The sequence below is a fragment of the Sceloporus occidentalis genome, unplaced genomic scaffold (assembly GCF_023333645.1).
Source record: "Sceloporus occidentalis isolate IW3139 unplaced genomic scaffold, rSceOcc1.0.p SCAF_2, whole genome shotgun sequence".
In the NCBI taxonomy this organism is placed as follows: Eukaryota; Metazoa; Chordata; class Lepidosauria; order Squamata; family Phrynosomatidae; genus Sceloporus; species Sceloporus occidentalis.
In genome coordinates, this window is record NW_028316982.1 from 32,799,873 (window position 1) to 32,821,447 (window position 21,575).

General features: G+C 44.6%; 1 protein-coding gene and 1 pseudogene across 4 annotated transcripts; both read right to left on the reverse strand.

The window, feature by feature from the left end:
* Window positions 1-1,481: 1,481 nt before the first annotated feature.
* Window positions 1,482-20,660, reverse strand: SELENOT (selenoprotein T). 4 transcript variants are annotated; one of them, XM_089509051.1, is made up of 7 exons: window positions 20,370-20,660; window positions 8,715-8,825; window positions 7,483-7,609; window positions 5,776-5,863; window positions 4,529-4,681; window positions 4,007-4,156; window positions 1,482-2,889 (listed from the first exon to the last, which is right to left on the reverse strand). In XM_089509051.1, exons 1-5 carry the CDS (start codon window positions 20,519-20,521, stop codon window positions 4,557-4,559), a joined length of 603 nt encoding a protein of 200 aa, XP_089365177.1. In that variant the 5' UTR covers window positions 20,522-20,660; the 3' UTR covers window positions 1,482-2,889; window positions 4,007-4,156; window positions 4,529-4,556. The 4 variants fall into 4 exon arrangements, with proteins under 4 accessions (XP_089365177.1, XP_089365174.1, XP_089365176.1 ...); XM_089509048.1 differs by having other exon boundaries at window positions 3,130-4,156; XM_089509050.1 differs by lacking the exon at window positions 1,482-2,889 and adding an exon at window positions 3,333-3,516.
* On the reverse strand, window positions 1,508-1,638 carry LOC149318121 (U2 spliceosomal RNA; annotated as a pseudogene).
* Window positions 20,661-21,575: the final 915 nt, after the last annotated feature.

Consider the following 21,575-nt stretch of genomic DNA (forward strand, 5'->3'; position numbering starts at 1 on the left):
GGCCAACATACCAGCAACAGTTTGTGCCAACCTTGTGAAGACTTACAGGAAACGTTTGACCTCTGTCATTGCCAACAAAGGATATATAACAAAGTATTGAGATGAACTTTTGATATTGACCAAATACTTATTTTCCACCATAATTTGCAAATAAATTCTTTCCAAATCAGACAGTGTGATTGTCTGGATTTGTTTTTTCATTTTGTCTCTCATAGTTGAGGTCTACCTATGATGTCAATTACAGGCCTCTCTCAGCTTTTTAAGTGGGAGAAATTGCACAATTGGTGGCTGACTAAATAATTTTTTGCCCCACTGTATGTTTATAAGGTGTATATGAAACAAATTAATTTAATGTTAAGACTTGGGTCTCATCTCCAAATTCCAAATATTCCAAAATCCGAAATCTAAAACATTTCTGGTCCCAAGCATTTTGGATAAGGGAGACTTATTGCCAAAGAGGTTACCAGATGCTAGAATATTTTTAAGGGCAAAAGTAAAGAATTTGATGTGCTGCCACTAATAAAATAACCATATTCAATAATTTGAATTAAGTCTCTTAATTCAAAGCAAAGTCTGTTATCATGCTTTTCAAAGGGAATTCGCCATAAAATGACAAAAAAGGCAACAAATTTTAAAGTTCAACAGAATGCAAGGCACACTGAATATGATGACCACCAAAGTCATGAGTGTTCTGGATGCTTTAGCATACATTTTCAATAGAACCCTCCCAATGTGTACCTAGGACTAAAGATCCTCACTTCTTTATAACAGATATGCCACTCTATTAATTAGAATGACGTACCAGTTATGAAGAAATGCAGCTGTTATGTCTTGAATGGCTGTGGTGATGACAGAACTTCAGTAGTTGTGCTTTCTTCCTGAGAGGATTAGGGAATGGGGTTATCTAAGCTATTCAAATGTCTGGAAGCTAGGCTTCAGAGAAACTGAAAGTGAAGTCTTCGTTCATTTTATTTGGTTTAAATGACACTCCTAACATTTCTTAAAATGTAAAATAAATCTGAACGCTTTCATGGCCGGCATCCATAGTTTTTGTGGGTTTTTCGGGCTATGGTGGCCATATTCTAGAAGAGTTTGCTTCTGATGTTTCACCAGCATCTGTGGCTGGCATTTTCAGAGAATGCTTCCATGCCAGCATTCTCTGAAAATGCCAGCCAAAGATGCTGGTGAAAAATCAGAAACAAACTCTTCTAGAACATGGCCACATAGCCTGAAAAACCTACAAAAAAACCTAACACACAATTAAGAGTGGATAGTTTTCATAACAATAACCAAATTACCCTCTACTTGCAATTGTACCTAACAGAATGTCCCTCTAATGCTAGCAAAATACTGGTAATACATGCAACTGGCCTCTCCCAGACAGATAGCAAAGCATCCTACACAGGTCAACAATGTCCTCCATCAAACGAAAAATTCCACTATCTTTACCAAAAATATTGGTTTCCTGAAGAGCAACTGTAAACAGTTTTTAATATTTATTTATTATTTTATTTCTATGCCGCCTTTTTCCCAAAAGGGACCCAAGGTGGCTCACAATATAAGAATACATTAAAACCATTTTTTAAAAAGACAATTAAAATAATACACTTGATCTTAGCCGAAAGGCCAAGAAGTGATAAGTGATTCTTCCCTTTGTATTTGCCCCCCTCCAGAGCACTTCTTCTGATTCTAATTGTAATGTTTTAACTGTAAACAGCTTAATCAAAAAGGAACTATTCCTTGTCTAAGCAGGGCTGCCACAAAATGAGCACTCTTTTTACAGACAGAGAAGGGCCTCTGGGGAATTCTGCAGGGGAACCTAAATCTATACATTTCAGGGGAAGACTCTGGCAGTGGCACTGCTGGTGACCTTCTTAAATGGAGCAGCTGTTGTCAGACTGCATGTGCCCATTCCCATCATAATCCATGTGGGGACATATTATGCTATAGCAGGGTGGACAAAAGAAGAGGGAAAGGGGGCCAATTTGCACTCTACTCGTTTCCCAGCAGGCTGCACTGCATGTCAAGTCCTTAACTGCATTTAAAATAACAACAACCTTTTAAAATATTGGCCTAATGGCCACACTCTGCCCAATCCTGTGCTATCAGAGGCATTTTCTAGGGGAGATAGTTGAAACCATTTGAGATGTCTGAGAAGAACTCAGCTATTGATGCTTGAGACAGCAGCAAAATAAAGACAACACCAAAACAGGCCCCCACTCATGAACTTTTCTCTGTGGATAGAAGTTGAACCAGCTCTTCACCACTTGCATATTAAAATTTTAAACTGAAAGTTCATTAAATTTAAATCTCATGTCAGCCTTAAAGTAATTCCTGGCAAAGCAGCAAGCGTATACATCTGTTGCTTCCATGGATTACCCAGTAAGCCCATGGAACAAGAGCACTACTGGATTGAATGCCAAACTTTGATGGTCCTAAAGATGCTTTAAAGTGACTAATATTATACAGCTACAGTTTGGATTCTGTTCTATTTTTAAAATCCTCACTCTGGAGCAGGAAGGCTCAGAAGTGAGGTGGAATGCTTTACATGAGAGATTTATGGAAATTCACAACCTAGTAACCCTCCTTAGCAACTACAAACACAGGTGTAAATTACTTGTTTTTCCAGTTTGAAAACGTACACACGCAATACATCATTTACCGAAAACTAAAATTCTATCAGTACAAGAAACTTTTAACTCCCTTCAGAATATGTACACTACTCCTTCACTCTGAATATATTTTAACTGATTATTCAAAAAGACTAGGAAGAATTGGTCAACAGATCAGAAATGGTGTTTTGGTGGCATCTAGCCAAGGTGTTCTCCAGCCAAGTATCTGCTGAAGCCCATGGATCTCCCAAGAATTTTGTCCAGAGAGTTGGGGGACCTGCAAATTAATGTACAAGGTAACACAGGTTACTTTGAAGGAAATAGCAAAAGTTGCCCCCACTTCTTCAGTTTCTGGGTAAATCTGCTGGATCAAAAGCACTCAATCCAGTTCTAGCCTTCACACTGCTTAAACGTAAAAACCTTTTGATTTTGTGTAGGCTTTCTTTCCTCCTTCCACTCCAATAAGCACACTCTGATTTCCCTTCTGTGCAATGAAAGAGGGCAAAATTGTACTTACTTGTGCACTTGAAATTAAAGTATCCTCTTAGGCAGCATAATGGACTGCCTATTGGATACTTTCCAAATTAAAGATGACCTGAGTCAGTCCAAGAATTATGGAAGTGCAGTGTCGAAAGAAAAAAAATGCCACAGCATTTAAAAATTGTCTTGTTTTTTTCCTTCAAGAAGTTAAATCAGGCAAATTCATACAGTAATTCAAGCTTCTTCACACACAGTAAATGAATTTTCTTTATTTAAATTAGTCCGCTTAGTTCATATTCAGGACAGCATAAAAGCCAAGGTACTTGATCATTCAGACTGGCCCAGAAAAAGGACTTCAAACTGCAGAGGGAATCTGAACAGCACTTGGTTTTCTCTGAAGTCAGGACGTTGAGGGTAGTTAACTCTGCATATAATTTTGTTTATATAATTTAGTATACAATGCACCATTCACTCAGCAATATAATCTGAAAATATACAAAACTTACATAACCAAGTCGGCAATGTTTGACAGCCATCAGTTATCATCCAAATTAGTTTAAAAGGTAACCAGCACTCATAAAGCTCCACAAATAGAACATGAATTCTACATAAAGCAGATCAGACATCTTTTTCCAAGAAAAATAAGGATATTCACTTATTCAATCATCTTCTTCAGCATGAATATAAAGGATTGGATCCAGACTCAAGTCAGATATACTCATGCCTCACTGATTTCAGCAGGACATAAGGCAACTAACTTAGTGGGATTCAATCCTAAACAAAATGTTGTCATCAGTTAATGCCTACATTGTCTAGTGCTGAACTGGTTCGTTAACATTCTTTGTAAAAAAACAACAACAACAACTATACAGTATTATTGCACTCCTTGAATGTGCAAGTACTTGGAAACATACCAGTACTGAAAAGAGGTCTTGCATTAAGATTTTCAGGAAGAACAACATGAAGGCGAGGAGGAGATTCCAGTCTGTACCAACAGCATGCTGCCTTCAGTACAGGCCTTCATTATTCCATTCATGTTGCCTTTCAAAGCTGTCACTTAATATCTGTTAAACACAGGAAGACAAACTTATCAGGTAGCTCCACAAAATAAGATAAAAGAAAGCTATCAAAATTGTTTATGCTAACTGTTCACAAACAAAGAATGTTAAACAGATCTGGAAACAGCAAGAATAATTAACTCACACTTATATATTAATGTTACTTTGCTGCTAAAAGATACAAATCCCTTAGGCAGGTTAGAGGATATCTAGGAAAGTTAACATCTAAATCTAAGTTTTCACAATTTCCAAAATCACTTCCTTGGATGGAAGTTTAATTATTTAACTAATGTTGCACACTTTCATGGTACATTTAATATCCATTTTATATTTTAAAATATCAAATGAGTAACTGAGCCATCTTCAAATTAAACTTACAAGAAGTTTTCAGTACTGATGGATGGGGCTATGATCTATGATGTGGCATTTGCTCCATATGCACATTTAGTTTCATTTCATTATCAAGGATTTGAACAAGTTGTTGCATGGAAGGAAGATGTCCAGACTCTAGCTTCGACCACACAGGAACATCTAAATACGAGGTATGGAGGGGAGAGGTAAAAGCATAACGGATACAATATTTGCACAAAACAAACGAACAAACCAAGAACAGCTATGTCATTTATTCACCAAGCTCTTTAGGAGGAACAATTGCTACAAACATTTGAAAACAGTAAATCAAGTTTGACCAAGCAAGAATTCTCTAACCAAAATTTCACAAACTGAATTCACTCTTATCTTGGTCAGACTAATAACGAGCCAAGATATTTCTTATTGCAGAAAAACATGTACAACTTTACTTATTCTGCAACAATAGATATAGTTCCTCATTATTTTTATGTGTTAAGGAACGTATGAAGGCTACAGATGTTCTCCCTATCCCAAGCATCCTTTTCTTTCACACCCACACATCCCTAGAGAAAGCTCAGGAGCTGTTTTTGGTCAGGGGTGCTGGTCAGGGATTGTGAGTTCTTACATGGCAGGGGGGTTGGACTGGATGGCCTTTGTGGTCTCTTCCAACTTTATGATTCTATCTCAATGACTCAAAGTAAAAATAATGTTGTCTTTATGCTTTTTTATATTCTACAACCACTGAGTGCCTTTTTGGGAGGCCAAAATTAATGTATAAATTTATTATTTAAAACAGATAATATCAGATAGCATTTCTAAAGAATATACAGTTATTTTTGAAAAATTACTCTGTGCACAAGAGTTCCATGAAAATTCATGTACCAAGATCTCTGCCAATTTATACAAGTCAAGCAATGCACACTTATTGCCTTGTTAATGATCAAGCTAATTATATAAGAGTGCCCTTGTTAAAATAAAATGGGAGCATATAATTCACATGTTCTTAACTGCCTGAGAAAATTTAGGACTCAATACCAGTTGTCACTTTTTGACAATGAACTGGGGGGGGGGCACATGTCACAAAGACACATCTTTAATCTAACTAAAAAGATTGTATGTACAGCGCTGTGTAAATTTACAGTGCATCATAAATAAAGGTTAATAATAATAATAATAATTATCCCCTGCATGCAGCCAGGAATTTTACAGACATTTTAAAAATAAGTACAAATCTACTTAAAGTTTGGACAATGCAAATGCTTTTCAAAACTCACCATTTAAAGTTATTTCAAATGCACCTGTTGACATACACTGGTTCTCAATCATGTTGCTGAGGAAGAAGACCATCATACAAGCATAGATCTAGAGGTTAAGAGTATTACCCCATATTACTATATTTAAATCAAGCAATGCATGCCAGTTCCCATGTTCAGTCATCCCTTCTTATCCACAGAGGATACATGCTGGACCCCTCCTCAGATAAAAGACACAGGACCTGAAATCCCGTTGTCCTCAACTGCTGGTGCAATGTGCACATGGATGTTAGTGTGGTCGTGTGCATGTGCCTCCACTGGAAACAACGGGGATTGTGAACTGCAGATGCTCAAATCCACGGATGGCAAGGCCCCACTGTATAATCAATTACTCAATCAACAGCAATATTTGGGATTCTTTTTTTAATCAGGCATTATTTTCCTTAAACCTCTTAAATTAGGAATATTCATTTGAAATACTTCAAAGAAATACATGCAAGTAACAAACAGTGTAATGCACAACTAACTGGTTAATAAAGGGAAGCTAGAATGGGTATGCCTTTTAAAATATAGCCTCTTTTATGAAATAGGTAAGAAATTGAGTGCTAAAAGTGCTTCATACAAACATCTATCATTTTAGTATGAATCTGTTTTATTATTATTTTGTTTCAAGCCCTTGTGGTGTTTTTACCCTGTTCAGCACTCTGCTGAATACTCTTTTGATAATACACATTAAGTACAAATGATGCAATCTTCACTAACACGACACCAAAAGATTTCAGTAACAAAGATTAAATATTTCAGCAGGTCATAAAAATACAAGAATGGTACTTTTTTGGATAAGGTACACCTGGGATCAGGATATTATATTTTGACCCATTCCTTCATTTGGTCATTTATTTACTAACAATATTATCAGAATGTTTAAAACTAAGATCAGAGAATTTGGTTTTTAGGATACTGTTCACATAAACAAGGAAAGTAGGGGAGTCTTCTGTAGTAATTTTCTCTTTTCATCCTTGCAAGACCGTGTGTTCAATTCAGTAAAAATATAAGCCAGGTTTTCATGGTATAGTAAACCATTAATGCTTTCACTTAATGACCAACAAAACTGAATGAACTCTGGTGTGTGTTTTGTTTAGCGTGCCAGCAGTTTGGCTTTTTCTCTCTCAACAAACAAGACTGCTGGGTCCACACAATAGGCTGCGGTTTGTTTAGCTGGAGCAAGCAGAAGCAACTAGAAATTAGGAGGCAGAACGGTGGCTTGTTTAGAGTAAGCCAGGGATCCTGAAAAATGGGGGTGGAGAAAGTGTGGTACATGGATTGCACATGGCACTCAGGGGTCAATATTTTTGCAAATCCTTTGACATTTTTTCAACTTTTTTCTTATTTGAAACATTATTTGTTATATATCTGTAATCCCTTCAGGCTGTTTTAGGTACAAAATAGACATTGAACTGACAAGAAAGTAAAATGTAGGTTGAGTTCGGTTTAATTTCCTGGGTAAACAGGCCTCTCCCATGCCTAGAACAACTTGGGGGGACAAAACATAATAAAATTACCACCAAGAATCTCCAACAGATGCTAGAAGATGCTCTGAGTGAAAAGTAATTTCAAAAAATTGCTAAGGTAGGGTGTGCTCCCTCCATATGTTCCTGTGGGGACTCCTGTCAGTTGCCTACTCCTGCATACAATCAATTTTAACATGCCCATAGTTAAGAGGCGTACCTTATTTTCTTGGCCCCACTGCCAGATGCTTGGAGCTTGCATGCCAAAGAAAGCAAAAGGATCCTTGCCAACAATAATGAAGCCCATTAACACTAGTTTGAAGACTGACAGGAAAGATGCTATATGTCTGGTAAAAAAGAGAGAGAGAGAAATCAAACATTGAAGATAATATTCTGAAAAATACTATATCAAAAAGTCAAAAATTATGTTACATCTCACTACACATCACTAGTCTTCACTTCATCAACATTACATTACTGAAAAATGCTAGCCTTCTTTGGGTGTTTTCATTATCATCATTGTCATTATCCACATTCTCTATAACAGCAATTATTATTATAAACATTATATCTTTTACAAAAGCATCATGCCATTACTGGCATGTAAGACTAGGAGTGATTGCTCCAAACTGCATAAGCTGAAGAACATGAGCGTGAACTTTGGCCACTGGAACCAAGTAAGATTACTCTTTATGTTATAGAACAGGGGTAGGCAACCTGCGGCCCGCGGGCCGGATGCGGCCCGGCAAGGCCTTGGGACTGGCCCCAGCCCGGTCCTGCCGCCGGAGCCTTTGGCCTGTTGCGTGAGGGCGTGGGGCCTTTGGCCTATCAGGAGGAGGCGGGCAAGGGGGGGGGCAAGCGGCAGGCAAGGGGGGGAATTGTCTATAGAAGCCTCCAAAACATGCATTTATATTAACATTTTTTTAAAAAATCAGCAAATTTTTAGCGTGCCCTCCATTTTTTTTAAAAAAAGTGTCGTCCATTTGAAATTTTTGTCCTACATTTGTCCCGGTTTATTTATTTAATTAATTTTTTACAAAATTATTTAATTATTTATTCTTTGGCTTCGCCCCCCCCAGTTGTCTGAGGGACAGCAACCCGGCCCCCGGCTCAAAAAGGTTGCCTATCCCTGTTATAGAATACAGTGGTACCCCGGGATACGAATGCGCCGCCTTACGAAATTTCCGGGTTACGAAAAAAATCCATGTAAAAACATTTTTCCGGGTTACGAAGGTTATTTCGGGTTACGAAAAAAATTTGGTGCTTTTCGGCGCGATTTCACACGGAATCGCAGCTTTCGCTATTAGCGCCTAAGGGCATTTCGGCTAGCGAAAGTTTCCGGGTTACGAAAGCGGCGGCGGAACGAATTAATTTCGTAACCCGGGGTACCACTGTATAATCTGTTCAAACTACTGGAAACATTTAGCCTGTTCTAACTCATAATTCACTTACCTATAAATAGGTTGAGGAAGATAGTTTTCCCCTTCAATGCGGATGTCTGGGTACCGCTGGCTAATAACCCGCATGTACTCCTCAAACACCCGCCTGTATCCTCAGGAAACACTGGAGAGAAATATTTTTCACAATTAAAGCTAATGTGTTACAAACATTGTGTTTAATTATTCGTCAGTTCCCTGAAATATTCTATCTACTGCTTAAACTCTACCACCCTTATCCATAAAATATTTTCTACTTCTCATCACTCAAGGAATCACACTAGGATGCAATTAAAAAGAATCCAAGACTGAAGTTGTTGTTGTTGTTATTATTATAGCGCTGTAGATTTGCACAGCGCTGTACATACAAACAATAAATAAATAGATAAGAGTAAACCTGCCTATGGCGTACAATCAAGAAATAATAGGATAATACATATAAAATACATAGCAATACAGGAAATGGTTCAATAAAACAGGCAACAAAAGAACATCAAATAGCAAATGATAATCACACAATGTCTTCTCTGAACAGGATGGTCTTCAACTCCGTTTTGAAACTGGTTAAAGAAGTGATGGCCCTTGCTTGTGGGGGAAGACGGTTCCAGGAGTGAGGGGCAGCAAGTGAAAAGAGGCGAATCCTAGATGGGGCACAGGAAATCCTGGGCTGAGACAGCAGACCTTGACTACCAGAACGGAGGGCCTGAGTGAGAAGGTGAGGAGAAAGAAGGTCTGATAAATAAGGAGGGGCCAGCCCATGGAGGGCTTTAAACGTCAACAGCAGAAGCTTATACTGAATACGGAAAGGGAGGGGGAGCCAGTGAAGGGATGCCAACAAAGGAGAGATATGGTCAGAGCTGTGGGTGGATGTGATAATGCGTGCAGCTGAATGCTGGACAGAAATTAAAGGATGGAGGTGAGAAAGAGGAAGCCCAGCCAGGAGGATGTTACAGTAATCAAGTCATGAGACCACTGGAGCATGGACCAGGATCTTGGCAGTAGAGGTGGAAAGATATGGTCGGATTTTGGCAATATTGTATAAAAGGAATCTACAAGCCTTGGCTGTGGTCTGGATCTGAGGGATACACGACAGAGAAGAATCAAAGATCAAACCAAGACTGCAGGCTTGCTGGACTGGTTGAATAGAAATGTTGTCCACAGAGACAGAAAAGGAGTGTTGAAGGGTGGACTTAGGAGGAAAGACAAGAAGCTCCATCTTGGACATGTTGAGCTTCAAACGCCGATGGCGCATCCACTATGAGACAGCTGTGAGACAAGACAAAACTTGCTGTTCAAGCCTTGGAGAAAGGTCAGGGGCGGAAAAATACAACTGGGTGTCATCGGCATACAGATGGTAGGAAAAGCCAAAAGAGCTAATGAGTTTTCCTAAGGACAGTGTGTAGAGAGAAAACAGAAGGGGACCCAGAACAGAGCCCTGGGGAACTCCAACAGATAAGGGAACAAAGGATGACCTAACCACCTGTGGCCACTGCAAAAGATCTGTCTGACAAATAAGATCTAAACCAGTCAGTTCTAACGCTGGGAGTTTTTGTTGAATTCAAATGCAGCAGTTCCATCACCAGTGTGTTTTGGCAATCTCATGCAAGTTTGATTAATCAGCATACAAATAAAATGATTTTTTCCCCCTGTTGTGTCACTGTGACTTAATAGACTTTGTTAATACATTCTTGGGAACAAAGTGATAGCTGCTTTACGCTTGGATTCAAGTATTTTAGAAGAAAGTTGGCTACTAGAGCAGGATTTTACCAGGTTTTACTGGCTGTCTTTTGTAGGTATTCCTTATTACACTCATTTTTTATTGAGATACTTGCATATCTATACTACAGCAGTCAAGTGCTGAAATTCTTTGTGTATGTTGAGCAATACAAAATAGAGCAAGCAAAACAGAGTGGAATTTGAGTTTCTACATGGGATTGCCACAAAAAACAAACAAACATATTGATATTATTTTGTTTTGTTACTTCTATTTTCTTGTTAGCTTTTCCAAACGTTCTCAAGAAAAGCAAGAAAAAAACTCAAACAAACCTCCTAATGGGTGATAAATTGCAGTACTGAAAGAAATTGGTATTTTTCATACAGTATGAGTGGTACCCTGCGTAGTCAATATTTGAAAGCACACTAAATGTTATTTGCTGTAATCCAAGAAGTGTACTTCACAGTTGTAGTACTGCACTGTCAAGAATTGAGAGTAGATGAATAGATTGCAGATAAATCTTCAAGAAAAGAAGGCAGTTTGAATTTCATTTAAATCAGATGTCCTATCAATACCCCTATACCTAGTCAGTCTTAGGATAGATAGTAAGTTCAAACATGGTTATTTAGGACCCTTTGTGCTAGGCTCTTATTTCATATTCATGTTTTGTTTTTTCTATTTTTGCCAGCCTGCTAATTCCCATCTTGAATTTCTTTCTTTCTTTCTTTGGCTTATCTGTTTTTCACCTACAAATACTACCCATTAAATAGTTATTTTTAGAGGAAAACACGGAAATTTTAGACCCTAAATTCCATAATGCATAATTAAGAGTAAAAAATCATTTAAAATAAATATGAATATTTCTTGATAAAGAACTTGAAAATGAAGCAAGATTATCCAAACATTAATGTTTAATGTTTGCGACCATTAAACTGGAACATTAAGAAATGCCACACTGAAACTCATCAAGAACTACCAACTGTTGCTTACAAGCTCAAATTAGTAGCTGAAATGCAGTGCAATCTCAAGTCTGCTTATTGTGAAATGCTGCACTCTCAGTTTATGAAGGAAGTATTCTGCAGGAAGTGCTTAGGGCTGGAATCTGCCTTGCCTCACAGGTTCCAGTTCTTCTTCGTGGTCTCTGCGAATCATACAAATGGGTTTCACTGCGCCTGCGCAGTGCTGTTCGGAAACTTCTGGAATCACTGGGCAAAGTTAACTTTGCAACATTTAGAAACTTTTTGGCGGTAACTCCGCCCACCCGTTATAAGGCCCCTGCCTTCCCGCTCTTTCCCCAGTTCCTTTTTTCCGCCGCGCTAGCTGCTTCAGGGAACTTTCGCTCGCTCTTGCTTGCTTGGAATCACTTTCTCTTTTGACCTCGGACCGTCTCTTGACCATTCTCTTTCTCCTGCCCCGGTAACTTTGGACTTCTCGGCTTGATTGACCTCGTTTTGGATTCTCCTCTCAACTTGACGTTTTGGAAGGATGCCTGCGCCCTTCAAGATGTGCGACGTGTGTGGGGGCAAGGTGCCCGTTCAGGACCCTCACTCCTCCTGCCTTCTCTGCTTGGGCAAGGATCACGATCCGAAGGCCTGTTCTCTTTGCAAGTCGCTCTCCTCGCAGGCGCGAAAGAACCGTGAGTCCCGATTGACTTCGGCCATTGCTCAGGGGAAGGTCCAGGAGGGTGGCTCTCGTCCGTCATTGGCCCCCTCTGCTGCACCGCCGGCTTCTTCTTCTCGAGCCAGCATGTCTAGTGTGGTGTCTGCCCCGCCGATAGCTGGGTCTTCTTCCACCACCGATGTGGCCCGTGGTTCCCAGAAACCCAGTGCCACCGACAAGCCCTCCAAGCGCCCCCAGAAAACTCCGGGGCCTGAGGGATCCGAGCCCAGGGTGAAGTCCGGAAGGGAGCTGTCTCTGGAGGGCTCGCGACCGAGGGACCGTTCGGAGGGGGAGGCCTTGGCCGTACCGGTGCCACCTTCCAAGTCAAAGCCGTCCTGACACGCCGCCGAGTTGACCAAAGCGGGGACGCTGGCGGCTCCAAAGAAGTCCGTGGCTGACAAGGGCAAGTCACCCAAGCCTCCCACGGCGACAACGGTAGTCCTCTCCGATCTGCCGGACAACCTCTTCTTCCCCCTTGACGAGACGCCCCGCCCGTCCAAGAAGCGGCACTCCAAGGAGTCCCGGGGGGACTCGGGCGCGAAGAAGTCAAAATCCAGCCATGCCCAGAGTGGAGCCTCGACTTCCTCGAAGGAGAAGGACAGCTCGTCCCGCAAGTCTCGTGCTCCGGACAAGAGGACTCGCTCCCCGACCAAAAAGGCCTGTTCTCCTGTGCCCGCCTCATCTCGTCCGGACAGATCCTCTGCTCCGGATGCAGCTCCTCTGCTGGACACCCCGTTGCCAGCCACGGTCGACTTCGCCCACCCTGATGCGGAGGCCGTCGGAATCGTGAGGGAGCAATCTCCCCCTCTCTCCCTCCATTCGGAAGATAACGAGCCCTCTGATGACGACAACCAGCTGCTGGATGAGGGCACCGACATGTTCTACGACTCTGAGACGGGGAGGTATTACATGTCGGTACCGAGGGAGACCGCCTTCTGCAAGTTCACTCAGCTGAACCTGCATCCTGTGGCCCCCCAGAAGGAGAAGCCCCAGACTTCGCATTCGGTGACGTCGAAGCCTGATGTTCCCTCCTGTTCCGCAGCTCTTCCCGAGACGGACTTGCCTGCTCTCCAGATCCCATCCCATCCCGTGTCTCGAGTCCGGGCGCCTGATGCGCAGCTCTCATCAAGTTCCGACTCAGATGAGGAGCCCTTGTCTCCGGTGGCGGACCAGTCTGGCGAAGATGACACCTCCATTCAGGCGTCCCCTCAGCGGATGCATCACCTTGAACAGTCTTCGCCGACCGACGATGTGCGTTCGTTCAACGAACACATCATCAAGATGGCCAGGGCCCTGGATATCGAGCTCTCCTTCCCCGACGAACAGGCCCGGGATCCGGTAGAGCGACGGCGTCGTCCATGGTCGGGTCCCCACGCCGCCATCCATCCTGCTGTTACCATCCCTCGAGACCATTGTCTGCAGGTCTTGGGATGCTCCTGCTTCCCTGGTGGGGTCGTCGCGGAGGATCGAGTCCCTTTATCGGATCGCCCTTTCAAACTGTGCGTGGCTGACCGACCATCCAAAGCCTAACTAGGCGATTGTAGAGGGGGCCCAGCAGGGCTTCGTCCCGAAACAGGCGACCTCACCGATCGACAAAGAGGCAAAGAAGGTTGATGGCCTGGCCAAGAAGGCCTATTCTGCTGCGGCCCTCGCGGTTAAGGCCATCAACTACAACGCCTGCATGGGGGCCTACATCCAAACCCTCATGGAGGGAATCTCGCTGCTCGTCCCTGATGTTCCGGATGAGGTCCAGAGACGTCTCGTTGAGATCCGAGATGAGGCCCACTCCATTGGCAGCTGGCTCATCACCGCCTCCAGGAACATGGCAGACTGCGTTGGACGGACCATGTCGGCGTCGATGGCTCTCCGCCGGCATGCGTGGCTCCGAGGGTCCAACCTCAACTCCAGCGTGAGGGCGGCCATTGAGGACATGCCATTGGATGGGTCTGGCCTCTTCCACGCCGAGACCGACGAACGCCTGAATAGAAAGTTCAGAATGAAGGCGGTGGCGAAGAAGCACGGGATGTCGTCCTCCATCTCGCCCTTTAGGAAGAAGCAACGCCCGTGGCAGCCCCAAGGTCAGTCTCAGGGGACCTTCCAGCAAGACCGTCAGCCCCAACAACAGGGATCCCAGAGGCGCCGTTACCCCTCTCAGTCTTCCTCCTCCTCTGGCCGCCGAAACTTTCCTCCCCGGTACCGAAAGTCCCGCCGGCAGAATACCGACCAGGGGAAGAAGAAAACCTGAAGGGTCACAGCGCGCTTCGTCTCTCCTTCCCTTTTCTTTTTGGACATTTTGAGGCCCTTTGTCACCACCTGGGCCTCCATTACATCTGACTCGTGGGTCCTCAACATCGTCCGTAGGGGTTATGCCCTCGAGTTCCAAGAGCTCCCTCCAACCGGGGCCTTCATGTCCACTCACCCCTCGGACACCCTTCTCGACGAAGTGCGCACTTTGCTGGACAAGGGGGCAATCTCCCCTTTACCGCCCGAACAATGCTCCAGGGCCTTTTTCTCCAGGTACTTCACGGTACCTAAGGTAGATGGGGGCATCAGACCCATCTTGGACTTGAGAGAGCTCAACTTTTTCCTTGAATACCGCCGGTTCCGGATGGTAACCTTGGCTTCTATTCTACCTCTTCTCCACCAGGGCCTGTGGTTCGCGACAGTCGACCTGAAGGATGCCTACTTCCACATTGGAATTCGGGAGTCCCACAGGAGATTCCTCGCCTTTGCCGTCGGCTCCACCGCGTACCACTACAACGTGCTCCCCTTTGGCCTTGCCACGGCTCCGAGGGTCTTCACGAAGTGCATGGCACCGGTGGTGGCATACCTTCATCAAAAGGGCTTCAGAGTCTTCCCGTACCTGGACGACTGGTTGTTTGCCGCCGACTCACAACAAGAGCTCCGAGAAGCAGTCTCATTCGCCTTGCACCTTTTGGACTCCCTCGGACTGGTCGTCAACGAAGAGAAGTCCCACTTCACTCCGACCAGACAGGCCAAGTTCATCGGAGCCATCCTCGACTCCGAAAGATGCTCCGCCTTTCTCCCTCCGGACCGTTTCCAGGCGTTGGTGGCAGCGCTAAGACCTTGCATGTCTCACAGAAGAGTGAGGGCCAGAGACGTCCAAGTAGCTCTGGGACAAATGGCGTTGACGACGTTCGTGACACCGTGGGCAAGGCTTCGCCTCCGACCGCTGCAGTCCTGGTTCCTCTCAGTCTTCTCTCAGATGGAAGACCCTCCGTCAAAGTGTCTCACGGTACCGAGACCGGTGGCCGCTTCACTGAGATGGTGGCTGGACAACCAAAACGTCTGCATCGGTATGCCCTTCCAGCAGCCTCAGCCTCAGTTGACTTTGACAACCGACGCTTCCTTGGACGGCTGGGGCGCCCACCTACTCGACTTGGTTGTCAAGGACAAGTGGTCACCACAGGACAAGCATCTCCACATCAATGCTTTGGAGATGCTCGCAGTTGAGAAGGCTCTAAGGGCATTCGAATTGGCTGTCGCAGGCAAGGTGGTCCTCCTGAGGACGGACAACACCACCATGATGTATTACATCAACAAACAGGGAGGCACCAGATCCAAGACTCTGCTCCAGATTACTCTTCGCATTTGGGACTGGTGCATCCAGAGACAGGTGCTCCTCCAGGCGATTCACCTTCCAGGAGAGGACAACGAGTTGGCGGACCGCCTAAGCAGATCCCCTTCGGTGTGTCATGAGTGGAGGCTTCATCCGGAGGCGGTCAGCGACCTGTTCGATTGGTGGGGAACCCCCCAAGTCGACCTCTTCGCGACTGAATGGAACAGCCACTGTCCCCAGTTCTGCTCCAGGAGGCGAATGGACGGATCCCTCGGAGACGCGTTCACCTTCCCTTGGTCGGGGGAGCTGCTCTACGCCTTCCCTCCCTTTCCTCTTATCATCAGGGTGGTGTCCAAGATGACGACGGACTGTTCGGATGCGATCCTGATCACGCCGTGGTGGCCGAGACAGCCCTGGTTTGCGTCCCTCCTCCACCTCTCCAGGAGATGCTTCCTCCGCCTCGACTTCTGTCCAGACCTGCTGTCGATCCAGGACGGCCGGATTCTGCACCCGGACATCGAGAGCCTGCCGCTGGTGGCCTGGAGGATACAGCCCTAACCGCCCTGCCGGAGGCAGTGAGGACGGTGATCCTGGCTGCAAGGAAACCTTCCACCCAGCGGTCCTACGCCCTAAAATGGAGGAGGTTTAGCCTCTTCCTTGATCGGAAGGGCTTGTCTCCGGCTCAGGTGTCCACTCCAGTGGTGCTGGAATTTTTGATGGCGCTTTTGGATGAGGGGCTGTGCCTCGCATCCATCAAGTGCTATTTGTCTGCCATTTGTGCCAAGTACCAATTTGGGGGGAGGGCTTCCTTTTTTAGGGATCCCTTGGTGAAAGGGTTCCTTAAGGGATGTGCAAACTTGCATCCTCCTGTGTCGGTACCGGCTCCGGCTTGGAGTTTGGAGGCGGTGCTTTCCGCACTCCAATCCAAGCCCTTTGAACTGATGGCCGTGGCGGACTTGAGACTACTGACTTGGAAAACCGCCTTTCTTGTGGCCATCACCTCTGCCCGCCGTGCGGGCGAACTCTGTGCCTTGCGGAGGGACCAGCCCTTCCTGAGGTTTCACAAGGACAAGGTGGTCCTCCGGACAGACATTACTTTTTTGCCTAAGGTTGTGTCTGCTTTCCACATGTGCCAGGACATTGTGTTGCCTACTCTCGCTTCCAATCCTATGTCGGATGCGGAGCGAAGCCTGCACTCTCTTGATGTCAGGAGAGCGCTGGCCTTCTACCTGGACAGAACTGCTGCCTCCAGCCGGTCCAAGAGACTTTTCCAATGCTACTCGGAACCGAAGAAGGGGTTACCCGTGTCTGCGCAGAGGTTCTCCAAATGGGTGGCTGGTACCATCCACCTCTGCTATGAACTGTTGGGCAAGCCTCTCCCTGGCAGGGTTCGGTCCCATTCTACAAGGGCAATGTCAGCATCCTCTGCATTCCTGTCGGGGATTCCCTTGGAGGATGTCTGTAAGGCTGCTGTCTGGTCCCAGCCATTGACTTTTATAAAGCATTATAGGCTGGACACCAGAGCCATCCGAGACGCAGCTTTCGGGAGGGCTGTGTTGGTTTCAGGGTTGCATTGATTGCACTTCTGATGGTTTGTTTTTTAGCATTGATGTAAATATTGCCACTGTTTTACATTCTGTTGAATGTTGATTTGCACAAATTCAATGGGATTGGTCTTGCATGACCTTAGTCCCTTCACAGGTTTGCAATGTTTTGCTATGTTGAGTTGTGCTTGAACAGAAAGACTGACCCTTTTATGGTTCAAGGTGTTTATTGTTGCAATAAATATACCTTTGGTTTACCATAGCTTGGTTTCAGGACACTCCCTCCGCCACTTACCTAAGCTTGTCAGTCTAAACCCATTTGTATGATTCGCAGAGACCACGAAGAAGGAGGACAGGTTGCTTACCTGTAACAGTATTTCTTCGAGTGGTCATCTGCGAATACATACAAATCCCACCCGTCCATCCCCTCAGTGTCCTGCTCTTATTGGCTCTTTCCATCGCCTGCTTGGCGGAAAAATTTACGGAACTGGGGAAAGAGCGGGAAGGCAGGGGCCTTATAACGGGTGGGCGGAGTTACTGCCAAAAAGTTTCTAAATGTTGCAAAGTTAACTTTGCCCAGTGATTCCAGAAGTTTCCGAACAGCACTGCGCAGGCGCAGTGAAACCCATTTGTATGTATTCGCAGATGACCACTCGAAGAAATACTGTTACAGGTAAGCAACCTGTCCTTCTCCACCCCACCATGTCTGGCTGTGCATCTCTACCTTCAAGTCTTTTGACTTATGGCATCCTAATGAATTTCTTAGGCACAGGATACTGAGGTAGTTTTCCAGTTCCTTCCTGAAATATATCCTACAGCAGCTGGTTTTCTTTGGCAGTCTCCCATCCAAGTACTAACCAGGGCTGATGCTGCTTGGCTTCCAAGATCAGACAGGATGTAGTGCCTTTGGGTTTTGAGCTTACCTGACATAATTAGGTGTGATGAGATGGAGGAGTGGAAGAAAATGGAAATGTGTTTCTGCTATTCTTCTAGGTACTGAGGTTTTGACATGTTTTATCATGTGTTTCTGCAGGTCATATTACAGCGGGCCTTTGGTATCATCTGTGGTTTGGTTCAAAGCCCCCCGCATGGATGCCAAAACCTGTGGATGCTCAAGTTCCAATATACAATGGCTGTGGATACAGAGGGCCCACTGTACCTTCTTTGAAAGCTTATTATGTAACAAGTGTGGCGCAATGGTTTGAGTGTTGGACTATGGCTCTGGACACCAGGGTTCGATTCCCAGCTCAGCCATGAAACCCACTGGTTGAACAGGCTGCGTGTTGGATTCTTTTTAAATGTGTTTTAAACACTTTTTATCTTTGTAACTATATTTTATTCTTTTATATGCAATCTGTTTTAATATTGTAATAATTTAATTCTGTTTTAATGTAACACTTTTCTGTGTTTTTAACTGTACTGTTTTATTCTTGTAAGCTGCTCTGAGTCCCAGTTTTGGGGGAAAGGGGGGATATAAATAACAACAACAGGTGACCATGGGCAAGCCACACTCTCTCAGCCTCAAGGGAAGGCAACGGCAAACCTGCTTGGAAGAAATCTTGCCAAGAAAACCCCGTCATAGGGTCACCGTAAGTCAGAAATGACTTGAAGATAAACAACAACAAACACCATCACCATGCAAGGAGCATCATTATCATTGTCATCATACAATCTCCAACTGTCTACATTCCTTGGAGCTGAGGTTGCCTCTTCTCTGCCTGATGCCTCCCTTAATGCCCTCCCTCCATAACAGCAAAGGAGGACAAGGCGTTGCCAAATGGAGGACATTCAAGGGGGAAAAATGCAGGTTTCAGTCTTGGAGTGGGACAGAGGAGAGATAATTATCCATTGCTTCTCACTGTCTGTGTATGTATGTATATGCATACAGTGGGCCCTTGTTATCCGCTGGGGTTTTGTTCAAGGCTCCCCCGTGGATAACAAAATCCGTGGATGCTGAAGTGTGGCAGAGTGGTTAAAATTCAGGATTTGACTTATGCTCAGGAGCTGGGAAATTACAGTACTGAAATACTGAGAGCAAAGGTTGTTATGTTATTCAGGTCATGCCAAATTCTCAGTTTTGGAACGTAAACAATTTTGAAACGGCTCCTAATTTATCATTTTAACCCAAACAAAAGGAAGTACTGAAAAGACAGTTTGGGGACAGTGAAGCAAAATGTAACGATAAAAGATAGATGGATGGGTTCCCCACGAGGGACAGCGACGTGTTAGGTGTGATATCTGAGTATCCAATGAATATACAGGGGTTTAAGTGTTTCGATTCAATGTAACCAGTGAAATGTGATTTCTAGTATTCTTTGTTCAAATCGCTATAAAAAACTGGGTTCACTTTGAATTCGGGGTCCCAGTAATTTGGATGCATTTCCTACTGGGAACAATGCTGCAGCTAAAAATAAACGGTGTTCCTTATATAGAAAATCAAGGTTTGCTAGTTGGAATTATACTCTTTTTGGAATATTTTCTAACTGTCGATGCTTGGATCCGTGGATAAAAAAATCCGTGGATAAGGAGGGCTGACTGCATATATATATATATATAGATATAGACACATATACACACGCTAACATTTGTATAAGATAATACTATATTGAATATATAATTATAACTATGCTTAATTTAGTATTATTTTATACGAATATGAATAAGAAGTCTAATTTCCAACTAGCAAAACTTGTAAAATGTAATAATCTTCTAGCGAGATAGATAGATAAACACACATTATAGCATGTAGGTGATATGAAGCATGGATTATACCCACTGTCTCCCGGCAGGAGAGTAATTATGCGATCTGTATATTCTATTAGTGTATCATTGCTATATCATTATTTATCTATAAATAACAAAAACACTGCTTTTACCTGAGAGGAGGCCTCTCTAGGAATCTCTAGGTCCTCCAGGGCAACTCTGTGGCCAACGCCTGACAGACGCCGACCATAGAGTTGCGCCGGAGGAGCCACAGACGTCCTCTCTAGGAATAGCCTCTAGGTCCTTCAGGGCGAGTTTTGGTTAAAGTGAACCATAGAGTTGCGCCGGAGGACCCAGACATTCCTAGAGAGGACCTATCAACCAAGGCCGCAAATAGGGAAGGATGCGTGTATTGTAATGTGAAAGTGGGGCCGTGCTTAAAACGGAGGGCATCTCCCTTCGTTCTCTCACCAGATCTGGAACTTGAGCAGGGGCCCCGTGGCGTAGGCCATGCGCAGCTTCTTCCCCGGCGGCAGCCCCCCTCCAGTCTGCTGCGCCGAAGCCCCGCTCGCGAAGCTCACGGCCAGCAAGAAGAGCAGCGCCAGCCCGGCCTTCTTCTTCATCCTCGCTCTCCTTCCTTCCTTCCTTCCTTCCTTCCTTCCTGCCGCCCTTTGGACCCTTCCTCTCTGCCGGCGCCTCGCGTAGAAACTTCCCCCGCTCCGCCTCCGCCACAAACGGCAAGGTCACGCGAGCCGGCCGGGTTAGTGCGCATGCGCCAACCGTCAGCCTATCCGCGGCCGCCCAGAGAAAAGGGGCGGCGCTAGTCCAACAGCCGTTAAGTGACGTCACAAACGTTGCGCGCGAGGGAGGGGGGAGCGAAGAGTGAAAGTGCGCATGCGCCAACACTCAAAAGAAACTGAGGCCGTTGTTTGTTGTTATTTGCCTCATTCGCCTGTAATAGAGCGGCCCCTCCACGCCCCACTTCAAAGTGTTTCTTCTTAAATCCAAAAAAACACACTGCAGAAATAACCCACTGTTTTAACTTCCCTGTCTCAGTGCTAGAGAATTCTGGGAACTGTAGTTTTCTGATACAGAGCTGACATTGGTCCCCCCCAAACTGTGTCCACTTAAAAGATAATGGACTTCAGTTCCCAGAAGCCTCAGCCCTGTTGGCTAATAGCTTGGGATTCTGGGAGCTGAAGTCCCTTCTTTTGTGTCGTGTCCTTTTAGATTGTAAGCCTGGGGGCAGGGAACCGTCTAATTAATAATATTAATAATTATTATAATAATTGTAAGCCGCTCTGAGAACCTTTATGGCGGAAAGGCGGGGTATAAATACCGTAAATAATAATAATAATAATAATAATAATAATAGTTTGGGGATCACTGTAACTGAAAGGAAGAAATGGGCAGCGTGAGCTTTTGTAGACTAAAGTCTACTTCCTCAGATGCATTTGGTGGTGTAGTTTTGTGACATGATAAACTACAATTCCCAGAATTCCCTACTAGTTTTGTGAGACATTTAACTTTCTCAGCCAGAGAGCTCTGGTGTCACAATAAACTACAATTCCCAGGACTCCCTAGTAGTTTTGTGAGATATTTAACTTTCTCTGTCAGAGAGCTCTAGTCCCACGGTAAACTACAATTCCCAGGATTCCCTAGCAGCACTGAGCCAAG